Here is a 17,822-nt window from a genome sequence, read left to right as displayed (position 1 = left end):
AGTTAGTACATTTGACTAAATTAAATAAACAATGTTAGTAGAAATGAGAGGAACTAATTGCCAACCTAGCTTTGTGTTTTCAACTTTGCCGTTAAGGATGTCTTTTGAACAAAAAAAAAAAAAAATACTAGTATATTCTTATATTTTTGGTGTGAGTTTACATCTAAGTAGGTATTTTCTTTTTCTTTGATTTTAATTGTCATTCATACCCAAATTCTATGAGTTATTAAGTATGAATATAAATTTCACAAACTGATATGCCCATTTGATGATGTAGATTGTAGAATCAAATATTCAATAATGAGGATGTTCACATGTGAGTTTTAATGTAAAAAATTAAAAAAAAATAAGTATTGCAACTTAAATTTTGCTAATGCTCTTACTAATTAGGCCGTTAATGCAATATACTAGTATAAAAAGGTTTTATTAAAGTGTATCATGCAGGCTCAAGTCTAGTCTAGAGATGTCAAAAACTGACCCGACCCGAGAATTAGACCCGAAATGGCAATGATCTGAACCCAATCTATACCCGGACAATGGGGTGAAACTAGTGACCTGTAACCCGACCTGAACCTGAACATATGTTAACCGACAACCGATTTGATCCAATACTTTTTGACCTGAACCCGAACCTGCTCCGACCTGACAGTAATCGTCAACGGATTTAATCCGATCCAACAACAATCCGTACCCGAACTAGTACCCGACCCAATTAGAACATATACCCGAGTCATGGAAGGTTTAATAAAATTTATATGCCTTTTGTTCAACTTATATACTGGTACAAATCTGTAAACCCACAATCTGATTCAGCTTGTATACCTTTTGTTCTATATTACTCATATACAGGTTTAATAAGATCTTGGTAAAGCTGATCAAATTATAGAAGGCATAATTATTTAGGTTCAACTTGAGCACATCGATATTTATTGGAATTGAACTTGAACCAAAACCCAACTCAACACTAACTCGAACCTGAATGTACCATCTATTAACCCACTCAAACCTGACTCACACACAACCCGAACCTGAAATTGAATCCGATATGAATTTGGATCGAATTGAACCCGACATATATCTGAAAAGGTGAACGACCCAGAATAAACTCAACTGAAATTGGATGGTTCAATTTTGCAACTTTTTGCCATCGGGCCCCAAAACCTCAAATTTTTCTTAAAAAACGTAGATTATAGCTTTCAATTTTGTAATTTTTTGACCATTTTCGCCCGGAAATAAAAATTGCCGAGATGTTTACCATTGTCCCTAATACCCTCCAAGAGTCCAATTGGGACGGTGGAACCATCCAATATGCCCTTAAACGGTCATTTTACCCGATCACAACTTGAAGTGATTTCGTAAAATCAAGCCTATCACGAACGTTGTTGACAAGATATAATGATCATATATGGTTTAAAACGGAATTATATGACCCCGAGATGTATCCCTTAGGGTCTCAAAGCTTTTCGCCACCGGGCCTCGAAACCTCAAATTTTCCTCAAAAAACGTAGATTATAGCCTTCAATTTTGTAATTTTTTGACCTTTTTTCGACCGGAAATAAAAATTGACGAAAGGTTTACCATGGTCCCTAATACCCTCCAAGAATCCAATTAGGTCGTTGGAACCATCCAATATGCCCTTAAATGGTTATTTTACCTGTTCACAACTTGAAGTGATTTCGTAAACTCAAGCTTACCACGGACGTTTATGACAAGTTATAATGATCATATATGGTTTCAACGGCATTATATAACCCCGAAATGTATCCCTTAGGATTCAACGCTTTTCGCCACAGGGCCCCGAAACCTCAAAATTTCAAAAAAGCGTGGATTATAGCTTTCAATTTTGTAATTGTTTGACCTTTTTCGCCCGTAAATAAAAATTTGTGAGATGTTAACCATGATCCCTATTACCCTCCAAGAGTCCAATTGGGTCGGTGGAACAATCAAATATGCCCTTAAACAAGTATTTTACCCGTTCACAACTTGAAGTGATTTCGTAAACTCAAGCCTACCACGGACGTTTATGACAACATATAATGATCATATATGGTTTAAAACGGCATTATATAACCCTGAGATGTATCACATAGGGTTTCAAGGCTTTTCGCCACCAGGTACCGAAACCTCAAAATTTCCTAAAAAAACATGGATTATACCCTACAATTTTGTAATTTTATGACCTTTTTCGCCCGGAAATAAAAATTGACGAGAGGTTTACCATGGTCCCTAATGCCCTCCAATAGTCTAATTGGGTCGGTGGAACCATCCAATATGCCCTTAAACGGTCATTTTACCCGTTCACAACTTAAAGTGATTTCGTAAACTCAAGCCTACCACGCACGTTTATGACAACATATAATGATCATAAATGGTTTCAAACGGCATTATATAACCCCGAGATGTATCCCTTAGGGTTTCCAGGCTTTTCGCCACCGGGCCCCGAAACCTCAAAATTGACTAAAAAGCGTGGATTATAGCATACAATTTTGTAATTTTTTGATCTTTTTTCGCCCGGAAATAAAAATTGCCGAAAGGTTTACCATGGTTCCTAATACCCTCAAAGAATCCAATTGGGATGGTGGAACCATCCAATATGCCCTTAAACGGTCATTTTACCCGATCACAATTTGAAGTGATTTCGTAAAATCAAGCCTACCACGAACGTTTATGACAAGATACAGGTTTAAAATGGAATTATATGACCAGGAGATGTATCCCTTAGGGTCTTAAAGCTTTTCGCCACCGGGCCTTGAAACCTCAAAATTTCCTCAAAAAGCGTAGATTATTCAATTTTGTAATTTTTTTACCTGTTTCGCCCGTTAACAAAAATTGCCGAGATGTTCACCATGGTCCCTAATATTCTCCAAGAGTCCAATTGGGACGGTGGAACCATCCAATATGCCCTTAAACGGTTTCACAACTTGAAGTGATTTCGTAAACTCAAGCTTACCACGGACGTTTATGACAACATATAATGATCATATATGGTTTCAAACGGCATTATATTTCCTTGAGATGTATCCCTTAAGGTTTCAAGGCTTTTCGCCACCTGGCCCTGAAACCTTAAAATTTCCGAAAAAAGCGTGGATTATAGCCTACAATTTTTTAATTTTTGACCTTTTTTCGCCCGGAAATAAAAATTGCCGAAAGGTTTACCATGGTCCCTAATACCCTCCAAGAGTCCAATTGGGTCGGTGGAACCATCAAATATGCCCTTAAACGGTCATTTTACCCGTTCACAACTTGAAGTGATTTCGTAAACTTAAGCCTACCACGGACGTTTATGACAACATATAATGATCATATATAGTTTCAAACGGCATTATATAACCCCGAGATGTATCCCTTAGGCTTTCAAGATTTTTCGCCACCGGACACCGAAACCTCAAAATTTCCTCAAAAAGCGTGGATTATAGCCTTCAATTTTATAATTTTCTTACCTTTTTTCGCCCGTAAATAAAAATTGTCGAGGTGTTAACCATGGTCCCTAATACCCTCAAAGTTTCCAACTGGGTTGGTGGAACCATCCAATATGTCCTTAAACGGTCATTTTACCCGTTCACAACTTGAAATAATTTCGTAGACTCAAGCCTACCACAGACGTTTCTGACAACATTTAATGATCATATATGGTTTCAAACGGCACTATATAACTCCGAGATGTATCTCTTAGGGTTTCAAGGCTTTTCGCCACCGAGCCCTGAAAACTCAAAATTTCCTAAAAAAACAACGTGAATTAAAGCCTACAATTTTGTAATTTTTTGACCTTTTTTAGCTCAGAAATAAAAATTTCCCTAAGGTTTACCATGTTTCCTAATATCCTCTGGGTGTCCAATTGGATCGGTGATACCATCAAATATGGCCTTAAACAGTCATTTTACCCGTTCACAACTTGAAGTGATTTTGTAGAATCAAGTCTACCACGGACGTTTATGACAACATATAATGATTATATATGGGTTCAAACGGCATTATATAACTCCGAGATGTTTCCCTTATGGTTTTAAGGCTTTTCGCCACCGAGCCACGAAACCTCAAAATTGTCTAAAAAAAGCTTGGATTATAGCCTACAATTTTGCAATTTATTTGACCTTTTTTCGCCTGGAAAGAACAATTGTCGAAAGGCTTACCATGGTCCCTAATACCCTTCAAGAGTCCAAATGGGTCGGTGGAACCATCCAATATGCCCTTAAACGGTCGTTTTACCCGTTCACAACTAGAAGTGATTTCGTAAATTCAAGCCTACCACGGACGTTTATGACAACATATAATGATAATATATGGTTTCAAACGACATTATATAACCCCGAGATATATCCCTTAGGGTTTCAAGGATTTTCCCCACCGGGCACCGAAACCTCAAAATTTCCTAAAAAAAACGTGGATTATAGCCTACAATTTTGTAATTTTTTGACCTTTTTTTTGCCCGGAAACAAAAAAATTGTGAAAGGTTTACCATTGTCCCTAATACCCTCCTAGAATCCGATTAGGTCGGTGAATCTATCCAATATGCCCTTAAAAGATCATTTTACCCGTTCACAATTTGAAGTGATTTCGTAAACTCAAGCCTACCCCGGACGTTTATGACAACATATAATGTTCATATATGGTTTCAAATGGAATTATATTATCCCGAGATGTATCCCATAGGGTTTCCAGGCTTTTCGGCACCGGGCCATGAAACCTCAAAATTTCCTAAAAAAGCGTGGATTATAGCCTACAATTTTGTAATTTTTTGACCTTGTTTCGCCCAGAAATAAAAATTGTCTAAAGGTTCACCATTGTCCCTAATAACCTCCAAGAGTCCAATTGGGTCGGTGGAACCATCCAATATGCCCTTAAACGGTCATTTCACCCGTTCACAACTTAAAGTGATTTAGTAAACTCAAGCCTACCCCGAACGTTTATGACAACATATAATGATCATATATGGTTTCAAACGGCAATATATAACCCCAAGATGTAATTTTTAGGGTTTCAAGACTTTTCGCCACCAAGCACCAAAATCTCAAAATTTCATCAAAAATCGTGGATTATAGCCTACAATTTTGAAATTTTTGACCTTTTTTGCCCGAAAATAAAAATTTCCGAAATGTTAACCATGGTCCCTAATACCCTCCAAAAGTCCAATTGGGTCCGTGAACCATCCAATATGCCCTTAAACGATCACTTTACCCGTTCACAACTTGAAGTGATTTCATAAACTAAAGCCTACCACAGTCGTTTATGACAACATATAATGATCATATATGGTTTCAAACGGCATTATATAATCCCGAGATGTATTTCTTAGGGTTTTAAGGTTTTTTGCCACCGGGCTCAAAACCTCAAAATTTTCTAAAAAAGCGTGGATTATAGCCTACAATTTTGTAACTTTATGACATTTTTTCACCCGGAAATAAAAATTTTCGAAAGGTTTACCATGGTCCCTAATACCCTCCAGGAGTCCAATTGGGTCGATGGAACCATCTAATATGCCCTTAAATGGTCATCTTACCCGTTCATAACTTGAACTGATTTCGTAAACCCAAGCCTACCACGGACGTTTATGACAACAAATAATGATTATATATGGTTTCAAACGGCATTTTATAACCTCGAGATGTATCCCTTAAGGTTTTAAGGCTTTTCGCCACTGGGCACCGAAACCTCAAAATTCCCTAAAAAAGCGTGGATTAAAGCCTACACTTTTGTAATTTTTTGACCTTTTTTCGCCCAGAAACTAAAACTTACCAAAAGGTTTACCATGGTCCCTACTACCCTCTAAGAGTCCAATTAGGTTGGTGGAACTATCCAATATGCCCTTAAACGGTCATTTTACCCATTCACAACTTAAAGTTATTTCGTCAACTCAAGCTTACTACGGACGTTAATGACAACATATAATGATCATACATGGTTTCAAACGGAATTATATAACCCCGAGATGTATCCCTTAGGGTCTCAAGGATTTTTTCCACAGGGCCCCGAAACCTCAAAATTTCCTCAAAAAGCGTGGATTACAGCCTTCAATTTTGTAACTTTTTTTACCTTTTTTGCACGTAAATAAAATTTGCCGAGATGTTAACTATGGCCCCTAATAACCTCCAAGAGTCCAATTAGGTCAGTGGAACCAGCCAATATGTTCTAAAACGGTCATTATACCCGTTCGCAACTTGCACCGATTTAGTAAACTCTAGGCTACCACGGACGTTTATGACAACATATAATGATCATATATTGTTTCAAACGGCACTATATGACCCCGAAATGTATCCCTTTGGGTTTAATGGCTTTTTGCCACCGTGCCCCAAAACCTAAAAATTTCTCAAAAACCGTGGATTATATAGCCTTCAATTTTGTAATTTTTTGACCTTTTTTCGCCAGTAAATAAAAATTGCCGAGATGTTTACCATGGTCCCTAATACCCTCCAAGAGTCCAATTGGGTCGGTTGAACCATCCAATATGTTCTGAAATGGTCTTTTTACCCGTTCGCAACTTCCACAAATTTCGTAAACTCAAGCCTACCACGGACGTTTATGACAACATCTAATGATCATATATGGTTTCAAACGGCATTTATATGACTGTAGACACCCATTTGTGTCTCCCCAAAACCAAACCCAGTGATGAATACCTTTTGCGTCGAACCATAATCGAATAAGGTGAAAGTGTGAAAAGTCAAGTGTTGCGGTTTAGTTTTATTTAAAATCTTTCTTTCTGTTTTCGAAAACCCACTCTATTTTATGAAAACGTCCAATTCTGTTTATTTTGGTCCATGATAAGGGTCCAATAATGGTGTAGTTGGATGGGGCTTGAAAAGACCTTTCCAACGATATATTATAAGCCCAATTCCGATGAATAATGAGGAAGTTATGGCCAAAATACTAAACTGGGCCCAAACCGGATTTTACCTACGACCCAATGATCATGAGGAGGGTCCAAAGGTTTAATCCTATTCCTAAACTAATTAGGATTGATTAGAATCTTCTATAAGTTTCTAAAATATCTTAATTATCCTTTTTTGAAAAGATAAGATCATGGAATTTGATTTGAATATAAACTTTCCTTCTTTAAAACTTTCCTAATTCTATTCGGATTTAAAGATGTTCAAAGATAGTCAGATATTATTTTTGTGCCTCATATATTTTATCCAAATTTTATATGGTTGGATAGATCTTGAAATTATCTTTCCAATGATATATTATAATAATAAATCCGAGCTATAACGAAAAAGATATTAAAGAAATACGAAACTCTATCTAAAACTGACACCCTTTCACTATTTCGGCCATATCTTTTTATCTACAAAAGATTTTAATCTGATTCCAATTGCATTTGAAAGTAGACTTCAAGAGATTTCCAACGACATATTATATGACTTATTTGGACTTCTAGATCAAAAGATATGATAGAAACAAAATCCGCAAAAACTGTCTCTGTCGCCAAACGACAGGCTTGTCGCCTCGCGACAGACTCTGTCGCCTGGCGACAAGATAAATTTCTGGCGACAAGGTCGGTTTGTTAGCGACAGAGTGGAGTTTTATTCCTTATAAAATTCTATGATTTTCCGGACTATTTTCTTATAAATAGGGTCCCGAACCTCTGTTTTTCATTCATCAACTTTTATCAACTCTCATCTATTCTCCCAATCAATTCTTTCTATTCTCTCATCAAGAATTACTTAATTCTTATTTTTTCTCTCTCTTTCTAAACTACCTTTTTACAAAATACAATATTCCGCATACACAAGATCTTGAAACACTTAGCCAAGTTCGAAGTTGCCTTCGCCCTAGACGTGCAAGGTTGATAATTTCTGAGGGTTTGGTCCAAAACTAGTCAAAACTTTATTTAATTTGATTTTGATTTAATTATTTAATTATTCTTTATTATTTACATTGAAGTTTACTAACTTGTGTATTTTGTTATTAGAAAAAGGTACGAGGCTTCAAAGTATGTAATCTTATTACTCTCTTTCAATGTAGAAAGCATGTTTATTATTGTTTAATATTCCTAGTATCATGTTAGGATGTTTTTTATGCTTTCTAGTATCATGTTTAGGATGCCTTTAATCTTTCTAATATCATGTTAGTACCATGTTAGGTTTAAAGCTTTGATCTTTATTGTTTAGTGACACGCTAGGATTTGTTATTAATCTTGTTAGTATCATGCCTAGGATCTTGCTATTATATTTAAGCTTTATTATTAACATGCTCTTGATAATTATCATCGTTGTTATTGTTTATTGCTTATTATTATGTTGCTTGATTTATTTTATTGCTTGATCACACCTTTTTATGATTGTTAAAGGGAATTTGTACTTGAAATCACGCTTAATAAGATAATTATTAATTTGGTTTAGGCTAATGTGATTTTAACTCAAGTGATCGCCAATAATAGTATTATTTGTGCATTAATATTCAACCAACATAGATAAACAGGGTAGGTTTAATATAATGTTTGTATGTTATTCGAAAAGCGCACATGAATACGAGCAGAACAAAGTAGAGGCCTATTTTATAGGGCGGGTCCTTTCTTTTGTAGATTGGATTCGTACCCTCATCCCCGGACCCTGTTTGGTTCAAGACCTTATGGAGTTGATGGTCCTTTTGGATTGTCTTTTGGGTTTACAAGTTCCTAAAACTTGTTGGCGACTCTTTTGCTCTCTTTTCCTTCCCTTTGGAACGCCACCATACTTTAGTGTATGATCACAGTGGGGTTCAAGTTTGGGGTTATCATAATGCTTGAAATATTCCCTACAATGACCCTGAGATGTATCCCTTTGGGTTTCATGGCTTTTTGCCACCATGCCCCGAAACCTCAAAATTTCCCCAAAAATCGTGGATTATAGCCTTCAATTTTGTAATTTTTTTTACCTTTTTTCACCCGTAAATAAAAATTGCCGAGATGTTAACCATGGTCATTAATACCCTCCAAGAGTCCAATTGGGTCGGTGGAACCATCTAATATTTTCTGAAACGGTCTTTTTACCCGTTCGCAACTTGCACCGATTTCGTAAACTCAATTCTACTACGGACGTTTATGATAACATCTAATGATCATATATGGTTTCAAACGGCATTATATGACCCCGAGATGTATCCCTTTTGGTTCCATGGCTTTTTGCCACCGTGCCCCAAACCTCAAAATTTCCTCGATAATCGTGGATTATAGCCTTCAATTTTGTAATTTTTTGACCTTTTTTCGCCCGTAAGTAAAAATTGTCGAAATGTTAACCATGGTCCCTATTACCCTCCAAGAGTCCAATAGGGTCGGTGGAACCATCTAATATGTTCTGAAACAGTCTTTTTACCTGTTCGCAACTTGCACCGATTTCGTAAACTCAAGCCTACCACGGACGTTTATGTCAACATATAATGATCATATATGGTTTCAAACAGCATTATATGACCCTGAGATGTATCCTTTAGGGTCTCAAGGGTTTTAGCTGCCGGGCTCCTAACCCTCAAAATTTCCTCTAAAAGCTTAGATTGTAGCCTTCAATTTTGTAATTTTTTGACCTTTTTTCGCCCGGAAATAAAATTGCCGAGATGTTTACCAAGGTCCCTTATACTCTCCGGGTATCCAATAGGGTCGGTGGAACCATCCAATATGCCCTTAAACGGTCATTTTACCCGTTCACAACTTGCATTGATTTCGTAAACTCAAGCCTACCACGTACGTTTATGACAACATATAATGATCATATATGGTTTAAAACGCTATTATATGACCCTGGATATATCCCCTAAGGTCTTAACACTTTTTGCCACCAGACCCTGAATCCTCAAAATTTCCCTAAAAAGTGTGGATTATAGCTAGAGCTGTCAAAACTAACCCGACCCGAGAACCCAACCTTAACTGACAAAGAACCCAGCATGTACTCGAACAATGGGGTGAAACTAGTGACCTATAACTTGACTTGAGCCTGACCTGATCTTTACCGAAAACCCATTTGATCCAATACTTTATGACCAGAACCCAAACTTGCCCCAACCAGATAGTAACCGTCAACCGATTTAATCCGACCCGACCCAATTAAAACATGAACCTGAGTCATGGAAAGTTTAATAAAATTTAATATACCTTTTAGGCAGCTTATATACTTGTATAATTCTGTAAACCCTCAATCCGGTTTAATAAAATCTTTTTTGTTCAGCTTATATAACTTTTGTTCTCTATTACTCGTATATAGGTTTAATAAAATCTTGATAATGTTTGATCAAATTATGGAAGGCGTAATTATATAGTTCAACTTGGACACATCGATATTTATTAGAATTGAACTTGAACCAAAATCCAACTCAACACTAACCCGAACCCGAATGTACCATATTTTTTAACTCATCCAAACCCGACTCAACACAACCCGAACCTTAAATTGAACCCGATCTTATTTTAACTCGAATTGAACCCGACCTATATCCAAAAAGGTGAACGACTCGTTATAACTTGAACTGAAATTGACCCAATCTGATCTGAAGCTAGATTGACCCGACATAACCTGATCCTGATTTAACCCGAGTCCTAATTTGACCCGACATTGTTGTTAATGTATGTAGTGTTTTATTATTCCTTAAGGAAAAAAAAAAAAAAAGTTTCAAGAAATTTGGATTTAAAAATCAGAGTTATAATTTAAATTTTGTAATTTTGGACAAAATAGATTAGAAGGTAGGTCACCTCCTTGAAAGCTTGATTGTGCCACTGTGTCCACTTTAGTAGTATTCTTTGTTGTTTCATCACATTTCATTTTGTCAATAAGCCCACACTGGAAAGAAAAAGCAAAATGTTGTCATCTTATTGCTTTTAAAAAAATTATTAAAAAAAAGAGGAAATTTTACATTAAACCACCTTTTATAACACTTAAATTGCAAGAAACCACCTTATAAAATTTTTTTCGCAAAAACACACCTTGATCGTAAAATTTTTTGCAATCACACACCTTTTCCCGGAAAATACCCATTGACTTGGTTTTCAGGGGTTGACTCGACCATGAGACGCCCTAAAACCGCTAACCTTCCCTTTTCCCCAGCCACCCACTTCCAGTGGCCGGCAACCACCTCCCTCCTTCGTCGCCGACGACCTCATCCCCTCCCTTTCCCAATTCCCGTCCTTAAACCCAACCCTCAAGCCCTAAACCCAATTCTCGTACCTTCGTGAAGAGCAACATCCATGGCGGTTGACGAACAACGGAGTTTGGGTCTGGGCAATAAATCGAACGACGACGCTTTAGGAGGAAGAGGAGGAGAGAGAATTTGTGGGCGGCGCTTTAGGAAAGTTGGTAGTGGTGGTGGTGGATCTTGGGTTCGGGTGGTGAGAGTGAAGGAAGTGATGGTGGTTAGGTGGAAGAGGAGGAGAGAGAATTCGTGGGTTGGGGGAAAGGGAAGGGAGCAAGAACGTCGGCGCTAGTGTAGGGAGGTGGTTGCCTTCGCCGGCAGTGGGGTGGGGAATTTGGTTGGCCGCCGGAAAAGGGATGGTTAGTGGTTTTAGGGTATCACGTGCGAGGCACGTGGTCGAGTCAACCCCGGAATACAAGGTCAATGGGTATTTTCCGGGAAAAGGTGTGTGATTGCAAAAAATTTTACGATTAAGGTGTGTTTTTGCGAAAAAAATTTTGTAAGGTGGTTTCCTGCAATTAAAGGGTTATAAAAGGTGGTTTAATGCAAAATTTCCAAAAAAAAAATTTAATGCAAATAAAAAAAATAGAAAAAAAAAAAAAAAAAAAGCTTCTACTCTTTACAATAAAATTTGTAAAATTTGACTCTTTCATTTAACCATTTACTAAATGTTTTGTCAACAAAGAGTAAAGAAATAATTTACTTCATACTTGGTATTATTTTATTATCTTCTATAAAGAGTAGATTTACACAATAAAGATGTCAACCTTTAGATCTTTAGCATGTGGAATAGCTTTTACTTTGCTCCTTGAGAGGAAAATAAAAAGACATCAAATTTGTCGAAATACAGATGTCTTAACCACTTTGAACCAGTCAACAGAGGTGAGGTTTCTCTAACCATTTACAAGTGGAAATTGATAGCGTAGATCACGCTATAAAAGTATGCGCAAAGTTTCGTATTATTTATAGCGTAGATCCGCGATTCTTCCAGACTCCAAAAGCCAAGAGACGACCCATTGACCTTTCGTCATTGACCAGCATCTATGCCCCATATTTGTCTCTTTAGATAAATCTAGTAACATCGACGCTCAAACAGACCAAAGATCACATAATGGAGGATATCACCGGGCAATGCTCCTAAATGAATCTACTCGTAATGTGTTGCTACATGACCCAGGAATACCTACTATCCAATGCGCCAAATACAACAAGTACATGAAAAACTACCTTAATCAAGGGCCTCAGAGCAGAGACAGCTCCGACTATAGTAATTTAGCTACAGTATTACAATTCTCATTTCTTGGGATCTACTTGAGCAATAAAATGCACCAATAATTTGAGAGCTATATCTTCCAATATGAATGTCACATGCTGTTATGTCGGGAACTTTGGTTTGGACTTCCATAAATATATCATTCACTAATCACTATGCATGACCCACGACACTATGCAACGCATTTAGTGGGAGAGCCATGTTCCACTTTTTTTTTTTACCCTTAATGAATGTGAAAGTACACCAATCATAGTGTTATGATGAAACATACTGGAGTGAAGCCAAATAAACAACACTGAACATAAAGATGGTACGCGAAACATACTGCACTCCCTTGAGTACATAAATGAGAAGATTACAATTCTCCTCTTTTCATATTCTTTTATTTTTTTTATTTTTTTGGGGGAGGTTATTTTTTTGGGAGAGGGGAGGGGAGGGGGGGGGGGTTGGTGATGAGGAAGGGGGCTGTTTATTCGAATGAGCATACAATTCGAGTATGTGAACAACCTCAAACCACCCAGTGAAGACCCAGCTTCAATCAACATCACACATTATGAAAGCACCAAGGTTTTATCCTATACAAAAAACAAAGCCTTCCTGATTTACTATGAAACAGAAGGACAACTATTAATCTGGTTGCCATGAAAGCTTTCTTTCATTATAATCTTAAAAGAGTTAGAAGACTAATCTGATGTCATGAACAACTGAACAAGTATGACAGAGATTTGTTTACATCTTCATACTTTGTCATCGTGAAACCACCACCTAGTCTCCTTTGGAGATCTTCCATTTCTACAATTCTTCACATAGCGATCATTATCCTCAGGCCTTTCCTGCAAGGTTAAAATTTAACGTTAGTAGATTTCTCTCATTGTAAGTTGATGACTTCAGATTTAGACCAGAAAAGGAATTTAAAACAACAAATAGCATTCCATTCGAATGATCATTGCAGAGACATCATTAGGAGTAGCATTCCTCTCTTCAATGATACGGAGTACAAGTATTACACAAGTACAAAGAGAAATAGATGACACACCTTCACTGTAGAACTTGATAGCATTGACAGAATGCTAATGCAGATAGAACTCACTGTCATTGCCGGGGACCATGAGTCATACAGAATATCTGCAACAATAACCATGCCATAATTATAAAATCATAAAAAAGTGCCATCAGGGAAGTAAATCCAAGTGTAATTAAATGGACTATAAGGAAATCCAAGTGTTTAGATACGGATTTAAAAACATTCAATTAAGTGTTAAACAGAAGGAGCTAGTATGCAGTATGCCAATTTGAAAATTGATTACCCCCCAGTCACAGATCTGATAACATCAGCGAATTACTGAGATAAGAAAAAGGTATTCTCAGAGCAACAGATATAAGATATCCCTCATTACAGGTAACAGGATGAAGGGGCATGCCATGAAAGAAACCATAGAACTTCTGTTCTATGCAAAAACATAATCGAGTGGATCATACCTAAAGCCATAAGCGCTATTACAGCAAAATTATATTCAGAATTCATTCAAGGGAAAAGAGCTATAAGATAAATCTGTAGATTAATGGATCAACCCACCCCATGAATCACGCAACCTAATCAAGTTGAATTTTGACACATAATTAATCAAAGAGCATCTTAGAACAGAACATAACGCATGACAGAATTACGAATTCATAGGAAAGAAAAATGGTTTAAGCGTTAAGACTAATCCAGGTGATTACCGAGTATATTTGCAGCAGTAAACATCAAATCTAAATCTCGGTATGGAAAGAACCACCAGCACCAAGTATAAACTTGGTAGAGGCAAATATAACACAGTGAGACCTAATAAACTAAATAGTGTCTCGACATAAAACAGCAATTGATGAAATGGTCTACAACACTAATAATAATCAACACTTTCATAAGAAAAAAGGATAAGTCTGCTCAACTTGATACCAACAGCAGCCAAACTTGAGATAAAATAAAGCCATTGATAAAACCCGAAGTAGCCAGCTTGTTCCAAAAACAATATAATGGGAGATTCACTACCATGAGTAGTACAAACAAGTACAATGGTATGAAGGAATTATAAAATGTAACAATCTTGATACAAGTGAAAATGAAGAGTTAACCGAAGCATAAAAAATCATGAGTAGTACAAACAAGTACAAGAGTATGAAGGAATTACAAAATGTAAGAATCTTAATACAAGTGAAAATGAAGAGTTTACCTAAGCATATATGGCCATTACTGTATATATGAGGATGAATTGGCGCCGGGGATAAAAAGATCACCTATCCCAACAACAATAAAAACAACAAAAAAATTTAAAGAATTTTACATATAATTGAAGAAAAGCAAAATTAATATGAAAATCAAGAAATTGAAAAGAAAAGGAAGAGACCTGAGGAGCTTCCATGGGGTAATGCTCAGGAAAATCAACTTGAAGTTGGTATATCTCATTTGCATACAGTGTTCCTGGTGCTCCATTCACTTCAATTATCCACCTTTTTTTTCATAATCCAATCAAATTTAGGGAAAATAAATGAATACCCAGTCCCCAAAATCATAAAAGGAATAATACCCAGAATTTAAATATTGATCATTGGATCATCAAAACCCTAGGGAAAAAAATTGAAATTAAAATTGAAAAAAAGTACTACCTTTGAAGATTATCAGTGACTTTGTGCTTGAAACCAGTAGGAGGATTGAGCTGCCACTCAGCGAGTTCCTTTTGCAGTCTATTGCTTGCTATTTTGCTAAGTGTCTTTTAAAACATCGAAAAAAAAAAAAAAAATTAGTTTCTTTCCCAGATTAATAATCCAACATAAGTTAAAATTTGAAGAAATTGAAATTGGTATAATCTAAAATCAGATAAGAAGAAGAAGAAGAAGATGAAGAGAGAGAAAAACCTTTCGAGAGGTGGCGGAGGAGGTGGTCATCTTGATTAGCAGCGATTGATTGAGAGAGAAAGAGTAAACAAAGAGAGAGAATTTCAATTGTCGGAGAAGTTATTATAAAAGTACAATTATGAAATGAAAGGAGTAAGTATTTATTTGCTCCCTAATTATACTACTTGTATGTAATTATGGCCCACTATACCACAATTTGTACTCCGTATTATACATATAGTCATATATACGGAGTACTCAACAATTTTCTAATGTGTTTTTTTTTTTTTTTAACCCTTAGAAAATTACTCTATATATAAGTATATAACAATGGATTACTCTATAATTCGATTTCTACCATTGAAATTCGTATCATTAGATGACATTGATAAACAATATGCACACATTATCTTTCATACGGTTAGTTCTTTGCTTATTAGTTTTTGTATCTCTATAAGCATAACTAAAGTCTATTCCAGATCGCAGCTCTGAAATCAACTTTGAAAAAAGTAACACGAAACAACATTGAAAGCGTAATATTTACACATTATATTCTATATCAATCTATGAAACTAGAATCGTAGGTTAATTATTCATCTACCTTACCTTCTGAAAAAAGGATCATGAACCAAAGTTTAAGGTGACACTTACATTAGTTGCAACCTGACGACCCTTTAGCAACCCAATTAAGAGGTGTTTTCCACTTAATATGAACTTCATGATGTCTTCTTTTCGAATGACTTCAAGAGTGTCATCTCCTAATACTCTCCCTTGAGGAAGTAAGACGACCACAAAAAAATTATGATATATAAAAGGAAAATCGAAGGAGTAAATGTTTGATAGGATTTTAATTTTGTATCTTAATTCTTAATTAAACTTGTAAATGTAACCTAATATATGATAATTTGTGTTATATTCGTTTGATTTTCTTAAATAGTTCATTCACTGATTGCTCCACTTTTCCTTTTACATGCTAGATTCATTGTAATCTTTTCTATCTATATATAGGCTAATATTTTAAACTTCTTGCAATTAATTTTTTTAAATTACTTTTTATTCTTTATTTCATCATACGAACTGAAAGACTTTATGAATTTTATTTCTTATTCTTTTTAATGTATCAATACTCTTCTACTTTTAAGTGCTACATTAGGATGGACACAAAACTTTTTAAGACCTTTAATAAATGACAGGAGATGTGTCTGCATGATGTTAAGTTAATAGATGAGAGGGTTTTCAAAAAAAAATAATAATAATAATAATAATAATAATAATAATAGATGAGAGGTAAATTGAATAGTTTTAACCACCAAATGCCCAGCTGGGATCCAAGGGAAGCACCTTATCTTTTCTTTTTCATGTCTAGAAAAGTTGAAGTTTCTTTAAAATTGAAAGCTATAATCCATGATTTCAGATCAATTTTTTTTAAAAAAAAAATTAAAAAAAAAACATAATTAAAATGAAGGTTAGGTGTCTCTTAGTGTTATACTAGGTTAAGTCCCGTGCCATGCACGGTCATAATTAAACTTTACAACAAAAATAATAAAGAATGGTGTTAATTCAACAATATTTTAATCAAAAAAAATATATGTAACAAAATAGTAGTGTCTAATTAAAGGTATTGATGGTCAAAGTTGTGTCTCGACAAATGTGCAAATCCAACTACTCTTATAACTTATAAGATTTATACAAAGTATGCTACCAAAGTAATTTTTTCTATTTTTAATGAAAATAAATTTTAAGTTGGAGGAAAAAAAATTGATAATATTATAATAATCTTGGATAATGATATATTTCAATACCTTAATTATAATCTATGTTAGTATATTTGTAACTAAAAGATTTCTAGTATGTAAAATATATGTTAAAATAATAATAAAAAAATTAATTGAGTATGATTGGATTATATGTGTTGTCAAAATGGAAATAAGTATTATTATTATAGGATATATAATGAAAGTCATTAAAATTTGGCAAAAAAAAAAACAGGGCGGGAAATTTTTTAATGACATCGTGACAAGTGTCACTTTAGGTTCGCTTTTAGTATAGGTTAATTGATAAGTTGCTTTGGAATCATAACAGGCCTACCATTAAGGGCCTGTTCTCATTGACTGAACTCAGCTGAACTGAGCAAAGCTGAGCTGAACTGAAATGAAATGAATATTTTATAAGAGAAGGAAATTAGGAGCTGAATTGAACTGAACTAAACTAGACTGAACTGATTGAACTGAACTGAATTTCAACGTATGAGAACAGGTCCTAAGTCTCTAAAGCCCCGAGAATGAATTTGGCTCGATGTTATGACTTTTTCAATTGCATGTTGTAATGGTAAGCCAAGAGATACAAGGGGTGGTTCCAAACTTTGAATTACCAATTATGCATTTGAAGGTCCAATAAATCCCATTGGGTCATCACACCTTTGCTGTTTATAACGATGTTACTTCCAGTCTTTTACCATTGGTGTCTATAGTTAGCTGTAGTATATTATGTGTTATAGCTTAAAATAGTTGAAAAAGCTAAAAATAGTAGAAAATTTCCACACTAAAGTTTATCTCCACACTTGGGAGTAGAGGGGGAG

At 35.5% G+C, this 17,822-nt stretch overlaps 1 protein-coding gene across 1 annotated transcript; it reads right to left on the bottom strand.

The window, feature by feature from the left end:
• Positions 1 to 12,869: 12,869 nt before the first annotated feature.
• On the bottom strand, positions 12,870 to 15,379 carry LOC145601041 (putative ubiquitin-conjugating enzyme E2 16). Its single transcript, XM_081656956.1, has 6 exons — positions 15,266 to 15,379; positions 15,017 to 15,120; positions 14,758 to 14,860; positions 14,584 to 14,647; positions 13,407 to 13,495; positions 12,870 to 13,203 (listed from the first exon to the last, which is right to left on the bottom strand). The coding sequence occupies exons 1-6, from the start codon at positions 15,293 to 15,295 to the stop codon at positions 13,108 to 13,110; spliced, it is 486 nt and encodes a 161-aa protein (XP_081513082.1). The 5' UTR covers positions 15,296 to 15,379; the 3' UTR covers positions 12,870 to 13,107.
• Positions 15,380 to 17,822: the final 2,443 nt, after the last annotated feature.

Source organism: Chenopodium album, chromosome 21 (assembly GCF_948465745.1).
Source record: "Chenopodium album chromosome 21, dcCheAlbu1.1, whole genome shotgun sequence".
In the NCBI taxonomy this organism is placed as follows: Eukaryota; Viridiplantae; Streptophyta; class Magnoliopsida; order Caryophyllales; family Amaranthaceae; genus Chenopodium; species Chenopodium album.
This window is presented reverse-complemented; position numbering and strand designations above follow the sequence as displayed.